Source organism: Eumetopias jubatus, unplaced genomic scaffold (genome assembly GCF_037043125.1).
Source record: "Eumetopias jubatus isolate StellerSeaLion01/CBP00866 unplaced genomic scaffold, mEumJub1_p1.0 scaffold_13, whole genome shotgun sequence".
Lineage (NCBI taxonomy): Eukaryota > Metazoa > Chordata > Mammalia > Carnivora > Otariidae > Eumetopias > Eumetopias jubatus.
The window spans coordinates 108,486,263-108,506,387 of record NW_028274819.1 but is presented as its reverse complement, the minus strand read 5'-3'; the positions used below and the strand labels follow the sequence as shown (position 1 = coordinate 108,506,387).

At 43.3% G+C, this 20,125-nt stretch overlaps 1 protein-coding gene across 3 annotated transcripts in view; it reads right to left on the bottom strand.

Moving 5' to 3' along the window:
* Positions 1 to 468: 468 nt before the first annotated feature.
* The window catches only part of SLC35F2 (solute carrier family 35 member F2), a 46,411-nt gene continuing 26,754 nt past the window's right edge, over positions 469 to 20,125 (bottom strand). For 2 of the 3 annotated variants that reach the window (XM_088017556.1, XM_028105850.2), the window contains exons 2-7: positions 14,858 to 15,033; positions 12,438 to 12,565; positions 8,209 to 8,368; positions 7,200 to 7,356; positions 6,629 to 6,681; positions 469 to 1,524 (exon numbers count right to left, since the gene is read on the bottom strand). In XM_088017556.1, the coding sequence (XP_087873682.1) occupies positions 1,091 to 1,524; positions 6,629 to 6,681; positions 7,200 to 7,356; positions 8,209 to 8,368; positions 12,438 to 12,565; positions 14,858 to 15,033 (1,108 nt within the window). In that variant the 3' untranslated portion in view covers positions 469 to 1,090. Of the gene's footprint in view, positions 1,525 to 5,215; positions 5,371 to 6,628; positions 6,682 to 7,199; positions 7,357 to 8,208; positions 8,369 to 12,437; positions 12,566 to 14,857; positions 15,034 to 20,125 lie in introns of all 3 variants that reach the window. The other variant, XM_028105849.2, reaches the window with a different exon arrangement.

Genomic DNA, 20,125 nt, shown 5'->3' with positions numbered 1-20,125 from the left:
CCACTTCACCCTGTGTATACACGTTTGCTCTTAAGCAGGATATTTTAAGAAATAACATGTTAATCAAAATGAAAGTCTTGCCCCAAAGGCCAAACACGGTAACCCAACCTTTTTCCACTCACTGGCAGCTGTGAATGGTACACAGCAAAAATCAAGTATCAGTTTTAATTGGCTGCAGAGAATAAAAAATTATCTCACTCAAAAAACTTAAAAAAAGAAGAAGAAAAGAAAAAAGAAAAAAATTAAGGTAATTCAGATTTTTAAAAAGTTTCTTCCGGCAAATGACCTGTGGGCTCGCTGTGAATTCCCCTCCATCCCAACATAAGCCCAGGTAGGTCTGCCTTACCTTCCAGAAGACATGGTTCTGAAAAGTTGGATATGAAGAAATCTTGAATATATTAAGTCATTTAAAAATCCAGAAGGGGAAAAGGTTAATCCAAGAAACCACACAACGAATGTATTCCCATGAAATCAAAATCTTTTAATACCATGAACACTTCCCCTCGATTTCTTTATTACATTAAAGAAAAGTTTACATACCGTTTACAGTTTTTGTAAAGTGGCAGAGTGGTAGTTAATATCATAATGATGCTACATAGTTGCACTTTGTATTGAAGAAGTATCATAAAAATTTCATGGCACATTACAAATACTTGGTGAGAAGTAGTGTAGTATCCTCTTTGAAGAACAGAGAGAGGGTCCCCAGGTTTACTGCACCACCCCTCTTTCCTGCCTCAATGGTACCCACACTGGTATCTCAGGATTTCTCAAGGGCTACCCCACCCATGCTGCTGCCATATACAATCAGTCACCAGACCTCACTGTGGCGTGAAGACCACAGGGCTTGTGGACAATGACTACCTTGGCAAGGCAAAACCCAGAGGCCTCCAACCATGGGAAGCAGCTCCCAAACCACCCTGGGCTGCCCCCACTCCTGACTGCCCAGCCCAGCCTGGACAGCCTGCTCGCAGGCCCTGCCCTGAGGCTGGATCATGCCTGGCTATCGGCCCCACCACGCTTTCCCACGGGTGTCTCTGAGACCCCAGTGTGGGGCACACCTTGTCTCCCTGACCCGAACAGGTATTGGTCCTCAAACCCACAGAAACATGATCCCAGCCACCTTGCCTTCTGCTCTGTTTTCGTATTTCTGCTTCAATACACTATTTTCTATTCCTTTGCAAAATCTAACCACTGGGATCCAATCCAAAGTTGCAGTGCTCGCTCCCCTAATAATTTTCCGAGTCCCCTCTGCCGTCAGCAGGGTCTGCTGCCTCCAGGGGCGCCTCCCGGTTTCCGGGGAAGCCTCGGGTGCACAAGCACAGGCGCCTTCCTCTGTAGCTACAAGGCGGCTGAGTGGGTCTCCTGCAGGTTCTCCTCCAGCTTCAGCCCTAGGTTGTCGATCCCGATGCCGGAGACGGGCGGCACGCTGCTTTCTGCGGGCTCCGCCGTGCGCGTCGGGGCAGAGCAGTACAGAATGAAGCCCACCATGATGACGGAGAAGGACAGAATGTAGAGCCCGGAGAACTAGGGGGAGAACAGGCGATGGGTTGTGGTCTCTGGCAAACACATGTTGACTGCTACCCCCCTGCCCGCCACACTTTGAGGGTTAGCTAGCTTCTCGTAATCTTTGTTTCTGGAAGCTTCCAAAGAGATGCCAATGCCCCCAAACCCGCCGGTGCGCGTACTGTGAACGCACAGGCTCAGGCAACACCTGCCACATCAGCCAACAGGATCCTTGGAGCTCTAGGAAGTGGAACTTCTGCCTTTCTCTGTGATACGCCCAGCTGGACTTCCACCTTGCAGCCAGCCCCACTTTGTAGGGAGAATCAAAGGTCAGCATGGCTACCATCCATGAGAGAGCCAATTTCAGACCCTAAGCACCGTTTATAATATTGCTATGAAACAGAGAAACACTGGACCTAAGATAAAATGTGGATGTACAGATATGACACATTCTCCACAACCCTCCGTGTATGCTAATGCAATGAAATCCAGTTTGTTAAAATTTAATAAATTATCTTCTTTCGGGAGACAAGGGTTACACAATCAGATTTATGGTGGGCTTAGCAGATAAGGTCTTTAGAGCTCGAAAGACGTCATTTTTTCGGAAAAGTCTCAAACCCGAAGAGGTTAGTGGTGTAAAGAGCAGTCGGACAGGCACAGGGCATGGAGCTCTGCAGGAGGAATCTCCCACCCTCTCGGCTCCCTGAGGGACTGACTGTAGCGAGAGCCCATTCTGACAGACACACCACAAGGATGCATGGAGTTCCTGGTGACCTTCTCCAACCCCCCCCCTTTTTTAGGAAAACAACCACCCAGAGCAAACTGCAGTGAAGACAAGACACTAATTCATTGTGTGTTATTACTGAAAACAGCATTCTGACACACCCCCAAAGTTTAAATAAATAATATGATGCATTCTGTATATTTGCTCTTATTTGAATCAAGGATCCATACAAAAGTTCGGGTATTAAGGAAATTAATATTTGTTTTTAACAGCATGAAAGATAAAACACAGGAAGAGAAGAGCTGAAGACTGACCAAGAATGATGTGGTAAACTTTAAGGAAACTATGTAGCATAATGAATGTGTAATTAAATGCCTAGGATCATTTTTTTTTTCATGGAACAAGCAAACTCAAATTTATGAACAGTCCTGCTAACCTGATTTTAAAGTTAAGAACAGAGAATGCTGGGGCACTTGGTGGCTCAGTCGCTTAAGTGTCTGACGTCTGCTCGGGTCATGATCTCGGGGTTAGGAGATCAAGCCCTGCGTAGGGCTCCCCACTCAGCAGGGAGTGTCTCTCTCTGTTTCCCTCTGCCCTTCCCACCACTCGTGCTCTCTCTCTCTCTCAGATAAATAAAATCTTTAAAAAAAAAAAAAAAAAAAGAACGGAGCATGATATTTTGTTCAAGCCAATTAATATTTTTAAATTCATTTAGATTTCATAGTATGCCCCCAAAGAGTTCTAATGCCTAAAAAGAGTTCTAATAAGAAGATGACAAAGAAAAACAATAAGAAAACACAACAGGTTGAGAAAGGAGATGTGAGAGAGAGAGAGAGAAGAAAAAACCAGATACACTCCCTAAAGTAAAAGGAGGAACTAAACAGGTTTTGAAATGAGTATTATGTACAGTGCTGGTCATCTCCAGCTGTGAGCTTCTGTGAGTCTTCTGGTTTTTAAGTGTATAGAAGAAAAAGTGTCTTGTTCCTCTTAAAAAGCAGGTGATCAAATGGAGTCACTCTCTTAGAAGGGAGAGACTCTGAGGGAATGAGGTAAGTCTTCTGAATTAGAGGCTCTTACTTTTACCTTTCTTCTTCCCCCCCCCCCTTTTTTTTTTAAATTCTGCCCTTTGTGTCTGGATCTACACTGGAAGTTTCTTGCGGCTACTCTGGTCAGTAAGTATTTACTCAAGATCAATTCCAGTGGAGGCAGAGTCTGACAATGAGGAGTGCAGAAATTTTTAAAATTCTTTCAACTGTCAATTTTAAAACGCAGAACCAAAGTTATTTTAGAAACTACAATTTTAAGAATTGGTGGTATATTGGACTTATAATTTTGTCTCGAAAAACTGCTTCTAAAATGCTAGGTATCGGGTGCCTGGGTGGCTCAGTCAGTGAAGTGTCTGCCTTCAGTTCAGGTCATGTTCCCAGGGTCCTGGGATCAAGTCCCATGTCGGGCTCCCTGCTGCTTAGGGAGCCTGCTTCTCCCTCTGCCTCCCTCTCTCTCTCTCCCTCTCTGTCTCTCATGAATAAATAAAATCTTTTTTAAAAATTAAAAAATAAAATAAAATGCTAGGTATCTTCTTTAAGCTCTGAATGGTTTTCCACCTCTGTAATTTACTCTGAAGATCACAGCAGACCCACTCTTTGCTCTACAAGTCTTGAAACAGCCTTTGAACAAAAACAATCAAATCTGATCTGGGTTAAGAGTGAGCCACTAGACGTGCAGGGACAAAGAAACATAAAGTAAAAGAACGGAGAAGGAATTTAACGTTCACATGCTCTAATTTGGAGAATAGCAGTTTAAAGTTATGTGGTCAAAAAAATGACATACAAAAGGCTTTTTCATGTTAAAGTGAAGAGCAGTTAAAGGGCAAATATCTACACGAAGGGAGCTTATAATAGGTAGCAGCAGGTGTATTTTTAAAGCTTTTCTTTCTTTAACCTTACTTCCTCCTTCCCACTTGGATACTGTTTTACTTAGAAGAAGTTAAACTACTAAAGCTAAATCAATGGACCTGGTTTAAAAAGAAAAACGCACAGGTGAGTGGGGTCGTATGTTAACACAGATAACCTATAACCACTAAGCTTAACTACAGAATAGAAACACCATCACCCCCTAGTGGCGGCCATGTGAAATGCAAGCACAGCACCACAACTCACTTGTAAGGCTCACTTTGTAGCCCTTGGCAACTGTTCTCATTAAAAATCAATCAATCAATCAATCAATCAATCTAGGCATGTCAGATCACTTCTCTGATTCACTCTGACATTTGTTACTTTTTAATGATGCAACCAAAAAGCTATAAATACTCCTTCGGTCTAAGTTCAGGAATAGCTTAACCCGCAGGTTTGTAAAGATAACACCCAGTTCCTTTCATATGTAACACGGCAAGGCAAAATGGTTCATGCTTCTTAAGCAGAAATTTCTGAGACCCCACTGAATGAGGTATTGTGCATTCATGGCCAATTCCTGGGAACAGTGTAAATCAGTGCCAAGCAATTTCTGCCTGGATACAAAATTTTACAAGGACAAAGAAATGTAGTTGCTGTCCCCAAATGAAACTAAAATTATCAAGCAACAGCCAACATTCTCACTATTTGTAAGAAATGTAGTTGCTGTCCCCAAATGAAACTAAAATTATCAAGCAACAGCTAACATTCTCGCTATTTGTTCAAGTAACTGGGATAGCAAACTCGTCAACAAACATTTACCGAAGGTATACTAAAGAAAGATGGACTTCCAATGCAGCACTTCTCAAAGGGCGCTCCCAAGACCTTGGGGGTCCCCAAGACCCTTACAGAAGTCTGGAGCATCAAAACTCTTATTATAATACGAATGTGATGCTATTTGCCTAGAGTGCAGACCGTCCAATGAGATTCTTGCCAAAAAAAGATGAGGTTTTATTTTTGGATCTAAACTAGTAAAGACACCCATGACTTCTTTTAGACCAAGCAAGTGTTCCTCTTTGAACATGATCTATTTGCTTACCTTATAGCCAAACAGAAAGAGTCCAAAGAAAAGACTGTAGAGGTCAGCTGTCAGGATGCCCAAGTTCACAGAGGTGGCACTGGTGACTTTAATCACGAGTGGCATGAAGCTGTACAGGCAAAACATGCAGAGGGCAAACGCCACAAACAGCAGGGCTACAGAAAAAGCAAAGTGGAATATCTAACATTACAGGAAGAAATCAGAAGGCAAAGATGCTTTTAAGGCTTGGCTGTCATATACAATTCCCTGATCCTTTCACACACTCTCTACAGAGCACCTCGCAAAAATGCTCAGCATTGCAAATGAGACACCGAAAGCTCACAGGAAAAAAAAATAATAACAACAACAAGATAGGACACAGAGTAAGGACTTCAAAATTGCAACAGGGTGTTAGATGGTGAAGGCCATAGGGACTTGCTCATGGTGTGACTGGTTCAACAGCTCTCGCCACCTGCCTCATCTGCCCACCCCAGAGAACGTGATGCTGTGATAAAAGGTCCATAAAAGCAGAATCACTGTGAAGAAAAATCACCCATCATCTTTTGTTTGCTTTTATCTGGTTCATTGGTTGGACATGATTTGTGTCACTGGATTCAGAATACAGTATTTTTAGTCATCAAAGGCAGGTAGCTGTTCGGTCCGTTATCTTGTGCTCATCTCATTAAATTCAGCGCTCTCAGAAAGCACAGTATAACCATCGTCTTCGGGCCAGAGTTGGTCATGTGGGTGCTCACCATTTAGTTTTGCAACCATTCCTTCAATCCCACCTCCATACTCAACGTACACCCACTCATACCCACTCACATTCAGGTACACTCACTCACACTCTGGCAATCCAAGTTATTTAATTGAATTAAATTATCCAAGCACAGCATATGAACTTCCATGACATTTTATAGGCTATTTTTAACTTCTTTCCATCCATCATTAAGTAAGGTTGAAGGAGTCTTTCTTAACTGTTCCACCACTGTTTTCTACATTATTTATTTGTGCAGATGCCCAAGAATATCAGGTGAGAGTCGTAATGGAAGTTGGTGGGTGATTATACACCCTCAGAATGTTCAGGTTAATGTTTCACAAATTACATCAAGCAGACAACCTTCACATTAGGTTTGAGGACTCGTGATACAGATCTAGTAGAAAGGGAGTGTGACCGAAGGTCACAGAATTCCTAGTAAAGAAAAGCTATTCCTGAAGGTAAAGATTAAGAATTAACTCCCGTGAAGGTTCATTTACGAGTTCTCAGGGAAAACTCAATGTAAACCCTGGAGCCCTCGGGGTACCAAATTACTCTGTGATTTTACAAAAATGCTTAAATACTACTTATATGAAGTATTTATTTCTCGACGTGTGTTTTTGTCACTTAGAGGAAAGGATACTGCCCCAAAATGGATGACCATTTTATGTACATACCAATCTTCCAGTCCCACTGGATGCTGGCAATATCCTTATATTCCACAATCAATCTAAGATTAAAACAAGAGGTCAGAGAGAGATCCACATACTCATTTTCACTAGTTTATAAGCATTTTAGTTGCTATATTTCAGCTAAGATGAGGAATTACATTGCTTCTTAAATTTTTCTTAGGGTATAAAAATAAGTATCTTTAATATAAATGACAACAAATGAAACCCAAAGGAGCCCATAAACATGCTTGACGCCCTTCAAGGCACTTTTCAAGTAGTAGCCAACATGACATTATGTTTTCCATTTGAATAGGGAGTTCATATTTTCTGGAAATAACTGAAAAATAAAGTCTGTATGGTAATGCCTCTACCACGTTGTAAGCAGAAATCATAAGCATCACGTACATATAAGAAAATGAGGCATAATTCTTGATATTTCAAGAATCTTCTAATAGTTAGCAAGTCACTGATTTCAAATGGGAATCTGGGCCAAATCAACAATGAATATTAGTAGCTGGAAAGTAATCATGTACCATATATGTGCTTATTTTGTTTAAGGGAGATTTTAGACTCTTACAGCTGTATGCCGCTGATAATTGTTCCAAATAAGCCCACCATCCCTAAAAACTCCTGTCTGCTCAGCTTCTTCACAATGTATTCTTCACACACGTTAGAAACAGCATAGAGGGAAGCCCCAAGAAGGACCAAGATGTCACCAATCAGGACGTCACTCCCTGTAGGAAGACAAGACACAAAGAGGTACACAGTGTTAAGACGGGACGCTTTCTAGCTTGCTTCCAGGAGTGTATCTGGTTCACATTCATTTAAATAAGAGTTTACAGAAGGAGAAACTCTGGTTTCTAGAAGTTTAAGGACTCTTACTCCTCTCACTTTATGGCACAATTCTACTGTGATTTTTCATATTTTGACCCCTTGGGAGATGACGCAACTGGAAGATGGATAACATAGGGCCTTAGGAAATGATTCTATGACAAAGAAATTAACGGAATTCATGGAAGGGAATTAACTAAAAACTACAGGGAAAGAAGCTAGGTAGTCAAGTTCATCTTCCCTCAATCCAAGGATACAGTGAAGTCACCTGTAGACTGGGGAAATTCCGAGGCCATACTTAGATTTTATAGCATCCATTGTCTGAACTTTGGCCCAAAGAATGTCCAAGTGTTCTCATCCAGAGAGCGACTGAAAAAGAGGTCGGTCACGCAGTGGACATGAAGTTTCCTTCTGATAAAAAGCCAAGAATCTACAAGTTTTTCCAGTAACTAATCCGAATGGATGGGCCAAAAGAGGATTATTGCCAATATTTAAAGAAACTTCTCTCCCATGAGACAAAACTATTTAGTGTGACAAAAAGAAGCAAGGGCCGTGGGCGGGCAGGGACACAAAGCACGCTTGGCGGAAGGGGTCCCAATAGCAGAAGGAGGTAAATCTGAAAATAAAACTTAAAAGACAGTTTAGCCAAGACGTGCTTTCTGTCTTTTCCTACAGAGCTTTGCAATACAGAAGCGAAAACATAAGCAACACTTTTTTTCCGTGAGCGAAGCAGCAGAAGGACCACGGCCTCTCACCGGAGTTGTCTTCCCTCCCTGCCAGGATGTCTGCACCGACCATCGTTCCCACGCCCAGCAGACATACAGCCACAGCGACGAAGTGGATCACTCTGTATCTTGCATAAAGAATAAACCACGAGAGAGCCATCAACACAGGGATCCCAAAGCAGTCCAGAAGCTGCAAGGAAAGAGACACAAACGGCGTAAGCCTTCTGTCCTCAGCTATACGATGGGTAAATAATCCTCGGGGTCCGCGTTTATTCCTGCCCGCCCTGAGCATCTCGACGGCGATTTACCGGGATTACTTGGATTTACCTTCACCTGGATTGACTGGTTGAATCTTCACAACCCTGTGAGACTGAAACCACAGTTCCCATTCTACGGATGAGGAAAACCAAGGCACAGACAGGTTGCGTGAGTTGCCCCAAATCCCACAGTTGGAGGTGGGAGAACCAGTGGCCGACCCCAGGGATTCTGCCTCACAGCCTGTGCTGTAGCTCTACCCTCCCACCCGCGCTTTTCCGTAAGTCCAGCAGGCAGTCCTGCCTTCCCTCACGCACCCCCTCCCTCAGTCAGTACTTCCGCACCTCACGTGGGGGAGACCCTAGGAGAGGAGCTGGAGCGTGGAGAACAAGAGAGACACAGCCCAGCCCTCAGCAGCATACGGAAGGCTAGCCGGACATAAGTCACACCAGCAGATATCTAGGTGTCATTGGGCTAATAAGCACTACCAAGTACAAGGAGATTGCCACAAAGCCAAAAGATGCCATCTCCCTGACAAAGTGTCCAACCCCACCCTAGCTCACAGAGAGTCCTTGCGCTCCTCTTCTTCGAATATTCATCCATCACCTGCTGATCGTGGGTCCAGAAAATACTTCCTCCACCCCCAATATTGTCAGGCTAAAAGGCAGTGCCAAAATCTTAGCAAACTCAAAATCACTTGTAAGATAAAGGGGGGGGAAATGGAGATTTTATTCCCTCGACTCTTGAGGTCACAAATGTTGTGAAGTGCATTCAAGGATAAAAAATATATTCTGTATACTAATTAATAGTCCCGAACCTGCTTTATTGCTCCTCCTGTTCTTTTTTTAACCTTGTCTCGGATGCTCTCTGTGTCTGTCTCGTTTTGGACAAGCCAGGCCCCTAAATCTCCCGCAGCCTGTCGGAGCCCGTCCACGGCTGCTGACTGATGGCCTTCTGCCACGGTGTCAGGGCTGGGGGCCGGCGCACCAGGCGCAGGCACGGGCACCTTGCCTCGTTATTCATTCCAGCTCCACAGCTCTAATCCCCTAAGTGCTTTGCTGAGCCTGCCTGAATGACAAACCATTACACGATGCAAAGGATAACAGCCCGTCCCGGAAGACACCGGCAGAATCCAGCCGAATGACTTAACAAAGTCTGAACGATGTTCCTTAAACAAAAAAAGTAAAAAAAAAAAAAAAAAAGGTCACTTCTCAAAAGTCTCACGGGAGACTCCCTCTTCTTCAAGTGTGTCTTAAAATCAAACTTAAATTTATTCTATTTGGGGGGTGCCTGGGTGGCTCAGTCAGTTAAGCATCCGCCTTCGCCTCAGGTCCTGGGATCGAGCCCCGCATCTGGCTCCCTGCTGGGCAGGGAGTCTGCTTCTCCCTCTGCCTGCCGCTCCCCCTGCTTGTGCTCTCTCATGCGCTCTCTCTCTGTCAAATAAATAAATAAAATCTTTTAAAAATTTTATTCTGTTTTTAACAAGTTTTGGTGGGCAATGAGTGGCCATCTGAGGGAGCTGCCTATGTAGTCCCGCCACTGACCAGCAGCGTGCTCCCCAGCCGGTCCCCCGTGGCGTCACAACATGAAACGAAGAGACCAGACCGCATGATCTCACAGGTCCCTTGCTACCATGAAGTTCCACGACTTCTCATCTGCTATCTAGCACCCTGGGCCATCTATCTACACCGACTCTCCTCCTCACAGTGTACTCTTGGTGACGGATGTCTTCTCCTTGACTTCTACTAAAGTAGAAATACTTTATTAGAGATGGAGCAGAGAGGAGAAAGTGAGATTGAAAGAGGCCTTAGGGAACGGAGGACAGGGGCTTCCAACAGCACCATGTTCTAGAAAGAACAGAGCAGCCCAATGGAGGAGAAACTGGCTGTGGGTGGGGAAGGAAAAGGAACAGAAGTGGGCTAAAGTAGGAGGACACACGGGTAGAAACCTAGTCCGAGGGGCGCCAACGGCCACGTCACGAGCTTCAGGTAAACCACTCCATCAGTGGTTGCTATTCCAGAATCTCTGAAGGAATCCTTAAGCGGGAGGTTCAGAGACCCCCAGGGCCCAACTTCCGTCCTTCCACCCACACTGCAGATTAACTCAAGTAGAGAATCAGCTGGAAGAGTCCCAGGGAGAGTCCCCAGCCACTGCAGCAAGGAGTTTTAGCTGCTAGATGCCCTTTTTATAATAGACTCCTTGCGAGGACCGGAAGCACATAACTTTTGATGACCAAATGCTTGGGTTTTTCTAAGAGGCTAGAATTGAAGAAATTATTTTCAATAGTCTAAGGCATGAGCTTCAGTCAAAGACCCAAGTGTAAGTTTTTTTTGCTTAGCTGGGTTTAGACCTTGTACCAAGTCAAAACTGGTCATTATCGGTCATCCACAACCAAAGTTTCTGGGAATTATAATCAAGTAATTAAATTGTGTATGAGGAGGGTAGAATGTGACTAGAAAAATGCCATCTTCTACATACGTATATGCTTATTACCCATAGCTAAAAGCACACTTGATCCTATTTGTGATGAACTTGATCCTTTAGGTAACTCTGGTTTTAATAGTTTTTTTTTAAGATTTTATTTATTTATTTGTCAGAGAGAGAGAGAGAACACAAGCAGGAGGAGAGGCAGAGGGAGAAGCAGGCTCCTTGCTGAGCAGGGAGCCCGATGTGGGACTCGATCCCAGGACCCAGAGATCATGACCTGAGCCGAAGGCAGACACTTAACTGACTGAGCCACCCAGGCACCCCTAACTCCTGGTTTTAATTTTTATGAATGCTGGGTTTTCTACGTACCTCCTGTGATATCTGTCTTAACCCATATTTCCCCAAACCAAAGGTCTGCTGAAGACAATGCTTAGCATGATTAGCGCGATGTTACAGAAGAGAAAATATTTAATATGAGGCATTCAGATAATAGCATTTAATGTATATTCACATTGGAAAAGTACTGAATTGTCATCAGTCCTTATGTCTTCCAAGTGAAGTAAGTCTAATTACACTTTAATTCTTCCAGAGATGAAATAAGGACACCTCTGTTTTATATAGTGAGAAAACTGATGCATCAAAAAATTACAAATTTCAGGGCGCCTGGGTGGCTCAGTCAGTGAAGGGTCTGCCTTCGGCTCAGGTCATGATCCCAGGGTCCTGGGATTGAGTTCCGCATCAGGCTCCCTGCTCAGCGGGGAGTCTGCCTCTCCCTCTGCTCCTCACCCCAGCTCATGTTCTCTTTCTCTCTCACTCTCTCTCTCAAATAAATAAATAAAAATCTTTAAAAGAAAGTTACAAATTTATTAAACTGTGAAGACTAAACCTGGCATCGAGGTCTCTCACTTTCACCTTCCTTCATGAAACAGTTTGTTGTTAGCAGTGGTGAGTCACCATCATGATACAGCCCACAGTTCGCTAACATCAAGACAACTGAATCAGTCATCCTCAACACCTGGTTAAAAAGTACTGTTCTGCAGGAACATTTTTCTTTCAATCCAGCAACAATAACCCTAAAAGAGGAATAGTGATACCAGTTTTACCTCTGGCCACCCAAGGTGCTTAATCTCTACCCCAGATGTCTACAAGGTTCTTTCCAGTGACTCCAACGGTTCCTTTTGTCTTGAATATCTACTTTACTAGCAAACCTCCAACTTTTCTGTAGCACAAAAGTATATTCACTTTATATGCCATCTTTAAACAAACTTAAAAAAGAACTCTTGTCAACATCACAACATCAACTGCCAACTAAATATTTATGCTTATTTTGGTAGCAACTATTCTATTCTGTAACAACATTGGCAGTTTGGGAACTGATTAACGTGTATACATTTTCACCGATTCCAGGAAATTTTACTCATTAGCACATATGCTCCAAGAAGAAACAGATAGCATCCACCTGTATTTAGGTCTTCTGCCAGTGAACAGCTTTTCCATAAAATTTGGTTAGCACCTATGGGCTCAGATTCTTCTCTGGAAGCTGAAAAATCCACACAGGCGAGAGGAGGCCCCCTTACCTGGACACTGGTTAGAGTGGTGTACTGGTACGCTCGGACGATCAGGTAATTAGCTTCCACGTCTGCTAACCCAAGGAGGACATACTTCCACCATTTTCTCTTCAAGATGGATAAAAGGTTATCGCTCCCTGGTTCAAAGAAATCTGGGTTGGTACATGTTACCTGGTGCTAGGCATATCAATTTAGAGATTAAGGAGTCAAAGCAAAGGTTTACTTTCTCTTTTGAATGTGGTCCCTCCTAATTTCCATTACTCAGAACCAAAATGCCTACAATAGCTCAGCAAGTGTCAGATTTTTTTCTATTATGAAACCCAAGCTAAGATGTCAGCATAGACCAAGGGTTTAAAGTATACACCAAAGAGGAAGTAAGTAGGAGAAAGTGGTTAAATTTCATTTCCTACTGTAACAGAAATATAATAACCAGGTATGGGTTTGGATGCTGCCACTCCTGACAAGCTACAGATTATCCTATAACAATCAAATGTTTTCTTACGAATCCAATGATTATTTAACCTCTGCACGTGGTCATTCTTTTGGAAGAAATGTGCTTTCAAGACAAAATTAACTCAGTGATAAGTCTGAAAAAAAGATTTGGTGGCATCACTGAAGAAAAACCTTTTATCCCCCAAATTCTACTTATTCAAGTTAACTGCAATTCACTTCTTTAGAGAATCTAGTAGACAGGAGATACATAATTAGCACATATATGAGAAGGCTTTATGGTAAAAATAACCTGCAAGTGAGAATCATAACCAAATAATTATCATTAAAACCCAATTAGGAGGGACATCCTGAAAACACAAAGTTAGCCTTCCTCAACGTCTGACAGAGCATGGCAGGCACCCACCAACCATCCTTCGGGGGGACCTCACTGATGTACTTATGAGTCACACTGACTTCCTAAAGGCTGATGTTTACAAAGAAGCATCCAGAGCTATTAACCCTGTACCCAATTCCATTTCCAACTCCTAAAGTTCTTACCAAATTTGGTACTTTCCACTTAAGACGTTTTCCCCTCTCCCACAACTGGTTTCCACCTTCTTTCAAAAACAAGTCACTTATCCCGACACCAGATACCATTGGGCATTAAGGTTCATATTACATGAGGATTTGCAAACACCACTGATTTCATTATGAAGCTCAAAACGATGAAAATGGAAGTATCGCCCCCTCCCAATCAGTTTGGGTTACCCATAGTCCTCACCTTTCTGAGTTCAATCTCATTTCATTTGTTTTTTAAAAGTCATGCTCTCCTCTTGTGGGAAGGACATCTGTCATGACTAGCAGCCCCTAATGCGGGGCGGCGCCGAGAGCATGAGCTCGGGGGCAGGCTGGCTGAGTTGGAATCTGTCTCCACCAATGCCTACCTACATGACTCACGGCCCGTTACCTACGTGTTGCACGCCTCAGCTTCCTCAACCGCAAAGTGGGGGTAACAGTAATACCCAACTGCTTCATTGGGAGGATTCAGTGAGGTAACACATCACCAAAGTGAGTTAAGCAATTAAAATGATGCCTCGCACAAAAATGTCAGCCAGAATCTAGCTCTTCCCATTTTCTGTGTAGCTAGCTACAAATCATATTTCTATAATGATTCTAAAACAACTTCACCCAGGCGTCTGGGTGGCTCAGTCAGTTAAGCCTCCGACCCTTTGTTCCAGCTCATGTTGTGATCTCAGGGTCGTGAGATCAAGCCCCACATTGGGCTCCACATTCAGCAGGGAGTCTGCTTGAGATTCTCTCCCTCTGCCCCTCCCCCTGCTTGCATGCACACGCTTTCTCTCTATATATATAATAAATAAATAAATCTTAAAAAAAAAAACAGCCAGTGATAAAGATGTTAATTCCTTGCCAATCCCTTGCCTTTGTCTCTCTCACGACACAGACTTGATCTACATGTAACCAGTGCTCCATTTAATGTTCTCCACTTGAGGGGAAATATATATTTTGGAAAGTGAGGCTCTTTTTAAGGGTTTTTAATACTGTCTCTTAAATTTATCAACCACGGGAGAAAAAAATAAAACCTAACACTTAATGACGTTTACACTTTTAATATTTTTGTTTTTCAATTTTATTTTTTTAAAGCAATCTCTACTCCCAAAATGGGGCTCGAACTCATGACCCCGAGGTCAAGAGTCCCATGCTGAGCCAGCCAGGCGCCCCAGCACTTTCTTTATTTTTTGGCAACTTCTGTTGGGACAGTTTGGCGCTCCCTGTTTTAATCAACAATTTCTGAGAATTATACATAAATCTCCATAAATTTTCATAGCATTCAGGGGTGTCACAGTTTTCCAATAACTTCTATGTAAAATAGTTTCCCATTCTTGGTTTTACCTCACATTTTATTTTTTTAATATCCAGAAGCCAAACATTTTTATGAAGATAATTTGTCGAAAAGGTCATCCTCACATTTGACCTACCTGATTGAAATGTCAGCATCACTGTATAAAATAGAAACAGCAAGCAATAGTTGATAAAGCTCTGAAACATGGGGGTGGTCACTTTGTATTTTTCTGCCAGGTACTGGCTGGTGATGGCTGTCCCACATATACACAAGGACAGCATCTGACCCAGGGCAACTGTCTTCAAGATATGCCTGGAAAATAAAGGAGAAGATCAGAACAACTCGCAAGTTATTCCTTACACACACACACACACACACACACACACACACACACACACACACAGAGGCTCAACACAAAGAAATATTCTAATTATTCTAGGTGGTTCTTTATTTCATTTTATTGCTTACTTTACATGCACAAAAATTGAAGTTTTGTATTTTGAGAGACTATACTCCTTCACATTTCTGATTTTCGCCCTCATTCCCACAAAAAGACATATCCCCCACTTCCCTGACCATATAGAGATCGTTTTGATTACTAAGCTTTGTCATATACTATTTGAAGTGTGTGTGGTTTTTTTAAACACAACTTTAACTTTAGTTTTAAATTCTTCCTATGCATTAAATGTTTACCATTTTCTCAACCTTTCACTCGCCCAGAGACTTGATTTCTTCAACTAGAAGCAATGGCTTTCAAGGTTGCCTCCATGTTTGAATCTTGCAGACTTTTTAAAGGTTTTATTTTTTATTTATTTGAGAGAGAGAGAGAAAGAGCATGTGCACATGAGTGGGGGGAGGGGCAGAGAGAGACTCTCAAGCAGACGCCCCACTGAGCGCAGAGCCTGATGCGGGTTCCATCCCACGACCCTGAGATCATGACCTGAGTCGAAATCAAGAGTCCGACACTGACCGACTGAGCCACCCAGGCGCCCGTGAACCATGAAGATTGTGAACGCCAACGTTCAGCGGCACCCAGACCCACTGCATCATTACCTCTAGCAGTGGGTTCCAGGCATCGGTGATGTTCCAAGCTCGCTAGGTGATTCCAATGTGCAGCCAAGACTCTGAATCACTGCTCTAGAGGCTGGCACTTTGGACTGTAGAAGAATAAGACCCAGATTCTGCCTTTTGGCATTTAAAAAAAAAGAGGCCCCTGAACAACCAACGAAAGCCATGTCAGCAAGTGGAAAGCAGAGGATGCCATGGAAGGTGCCACAGGGGCAGAATGTACAGAACCCAGCAGCCTGTTAAACCTCAGGGGGAAGTGTTGAAAATGATCTCTGGGTTTCTTTCTTTTTTTAAAAATTTTTTTTATTTATTTGAGAGAGAGAGGGAGAGAGAGCGCAAGCGAGCACAGGGTGGGGACAAGAAGAGGGAGAGGGAGAGAGAATCTCGAGCAGACTCTGGGCTGACCGTGGAGCCGGCCGCTCGATCCCACGACCCTGAGACCATGACCTGAGCCCAAACCAAGAGTCAGACGCTCAACCAACGGAGCCACCCAGGCGCCCCAATCTCTGGGTTTCTAGAGAAGATGACTGGACAGATACGAGGCTGCTGAGCAGGTCAGAGAATACAGGACGCGAAGAGGTTTGGGCAAGGGGAGGGTCATGAGTTCAATTTGAGAGCAGCAGAAATTGAGACAGCTGTATTGCTGGAGGAAAAACAGTAAGAGGTTTCACAGGAGGACTCTGAGAAGGCCCCTGGTGAGTCTCTGCTTCCAGACATTTTTGCCCCGTGTGATCTCCTCTTGAGTGTGCGCAGGATCGGTGACTTACTTCTAACCAGTGGAATACAGTACAAGGAATGGGATGTCATTTCCATGAGTACATTCCCTAAGGTTATCACTTCCACCTTGCAAGTCAACTCTCCTCTCTTCCCTGCTGGCTCCCATGAAACAAGCTTGTACAGAGAGACCCACATGGAAAGGAACTGAAGGTGCCTCTTGCCAAACCCCAGCAAGGAACTGAGAACATCTGCCCACCGGTCAGCAAGGAAATGAATCTTGCGAACATCGCTGTGAGCCTGGAAGCAGATCCCTGCCCACTGGAGGCTGCTGCTGGGTCCCCAGCCCTGGCAGACACCACAACTACAGCCTTGTGAGAGGCCCCGAAGCAGAGGGTAGGGAGATGCCTGTTCTACAACAACTGAGCCTTATTTTAAGTCACTAAGTTTGCGGAAATTTGTTACCCAGTAATAGATAACCAAGTTGAAACTCTGGACTTCAGAAAGTTAGACCCCATCTATTTTCTCTCCACTACACATCCAGGGCCTTGCACTTTGCTGTCACTCAGTAAGTATTTGTTGAATCAATGTAAACAGATAAAGAAATGATCATATATGTCCAAATATATGGTAACTCCAAACATAAGACACTCACCTAGTTTCCCAGTGAAGTGCAAGAGTCAGAGAAAGACTAGAAATTATGGGAGTGCCGTGATACAGAAGCTAAGAGTGGAAAAACTTTTTTAAAAGGAAGAGATCATCAATATGATAGTGTCAAAAACTACAGAGAGAAGGGGTGGCATTATGCCTAAAGAGACATAGTTGGACTGGGAAGCTGGAAGTCACTCATACCTTTGAAAGAAAGCTTTCAGCTAATGGGAATGCCTAAAGTCAGATTCCAGTGGGTGGGGTGAGTAGACTAGGAGCCAGCAAATGCGCCAAGCATAAATTGCTGTCTTTTTTAAAAATGATGAAAAGGAGAACAGAGATAAGGAAAGAGTGTGAAGAACAAGCAGCAATGTTGAAGACAGGTTTACTATTATTTATTATTATTATCTTCTTAAAGGATCAAGGAAGTTTAAACATATCTGGGAGATGAGCAGAAGGCAGTATGAGAAGGGGCGCCTGGGTGGCTCAGATGATTAAGCGTCTGCCTTCGGCTCAGGTCATGATCCCAGGGTCCTGGGATCGAGTCCTGCATCGGGCTCCCTGCTCAGCGGGGAGCCTGCTTCTCCCTCTGCCTCTGCCTCTGCCTCTCTCTCTCTCTCTCTGACTCTCATGAATAAATAAATAGAAAACGTTTAAAAAAAAAAAAAGAAGGCAGTATGAGGGAAAACTTGAAGACTGACAAAAAAGAAACTGAAAAGAGATTATAAAGACAGCTCCTGGAAGGATCAGGGCTCAGGACTGAGAACACCACCACTTTTGTTTAAAATGTTCTTTATATAAATCCTTCCAGAGTTGTTCTAAGCGAAGTAGAAAATACCAAAACTGCAGAAGACAAAGAATATCTGTTCTAAGAGTTTACAATGTATTTTTTTTCCTCTGGAATGTTCATTTTAGTAATTTGCAACTAACCTCCAACAATCCTAGCCCAGGGACCCAAAGAGAAAGGGGAAGTTTGCTGGGTGAGTCAACCCTAACTAAACACACTTGCAGAGCCTTTGCCATGTGTCACGACAAGAAGATAAAAACTGAGGGGCACCTGGGTGGCTCAGTCATTTAAGTGTCCAACTTGATTTTGGCTCAGGTCATGATCTCAGGGTCATGGGATCGAGCCCCACATCCGGCTCCACAGTGGGCATGGAGCCTGCTTAAGATTCTTTCCCTCTCCCTCTGCTCCTCCCACTGTTCCCACATGCGCTCTCTCATGCTCACTCTCTCTCTCTAATTAAAAAAAAAAAAAAAAAACCTGAATAGTCACTCTCTGTGCCTCAGAGGTTCAGTGTCTACTGGGGTTAAAGAGGCAAGTAAACTAGGAATTAGGACAAGGCAAATGCTATAATGGGCTGGCTTACAAAACTTCAAGAGTTCACCAGACAAATACAGCAAGGAAAGGCATTCTAAGCAGAAGGAACAGCATATACTAAGGCATAAAGTCCTAAAACAATATGGCACATTCAGGGAGTTCAAGTGGGTTGGTGTAGCTGCAAAGAAGGTGAGAGAGGAAAATGGCAACAAATGAGGATAGGAAGATCCACACAAGCCAGATCAAGAAGGGCCTTGGGTATAATGCTCTAAAGTTGGCTTCTTATCTTGCTGGTGGTGAGATCACTGAAATCTTCTGAATAGGAGGGAGTGAAGTGACTAGTGCATCAGTAACTGAGCATTCCTGGGTCCCTAAATATGTCATAGCACACAGCACCAAAACCTTACCCTTAATGCCTAACATGAAAACCTGTTAAAGAGGAAAGTTGACAGACAGCAGAGTCTAGAATAATACCTGGTTTTCTAGATCAGACAACTGGATAGATCACAATATGGTTAATCAAGTTCCCAAAGGCAGCAGGAAAAGGCACATCTTTTTGTTGTTGTGAGATGGTCAAGGGAAAATATCCAGTAAGCAGTTTAGAGCTGGGAAAAAGAACTGGGTTGCAGAAATAAATTTTGAGAACCAAAAGCACAGAGATGGTAACTGAAGTTGGAACACAAATGATACTAAGACTTAAATGTAAAAAAACAAAAAGAGGGTAAAAAAAAAGAAAGAAAGAAAGAAACACTCTGGGGCGCCTGGGTGGCTCAGTTGGTTAAGCGACTGCCTTCGGCTCAGGTCATGATCCTGGAGTCCCGGGATCGAGTCCCGTATCGGGCTCCCTGCTCAGCAGGGCGTCTGCTTCTCCCTCTGACCCTCTTCCCTCTCGTGCTTTCTATCTCTCATTCTCTCTCTCTCTCTCAAATAAATAAATAAAATCTTAAAAAAAAAAAACAAACAAACAAAAAGAAAGAAACACTCTGGAAAACAGCAGGACAAAGGGGCCAGAGGAAGATGAGGAATTTGAGATAGGGATGAAGAAGAGGCATGGCCAGAAGGAGAGAACGAGGAAGGAAGAACATTCTGGAAACAGGAGAAGATAGCACTTTAAGGAGAAAGCGCTCTACAGTTTGGGCTGCAGCAAATTTCTCCTCACTGCACCACTCTCCACAAATCCAATCTCTACTCGATAGCAGGAGTCAATGTTCTGAATGTTAACTGAATGTTAACGGGATCATTCCCACGCTTCCTGAAATCTTTCTACGGATCCCCTTTGTCCTTAGATGAAAGCCAAACTTTAAAATGGCCTACAGGGCATCCCATCATCTGCCCTTTGCACACTTTGCCAGTCTCATCTGGGACGACTCTCTCACAGCTTTAATTTTTGATTTTTTAAATTTCTATATTTAATATATAACAAAGTATAATGTATAGCCAACATGCATTTATGTATCCACCAAGGAGCTTAAAGAAGAAAATATTGGCAACATTGACATACCCCCCTCCTGCTCTCCCCAGCTTCAGCTCTCTGGGGTAACTAGCTAATCCAGAACTGGGCATTTATCATGCCGTGCATTTCCCTATATTTTAATATTTATGCAAATATCCTTAAGCAATAAATAGCATTGTTCCGCTTGTTTTAAAATTTTA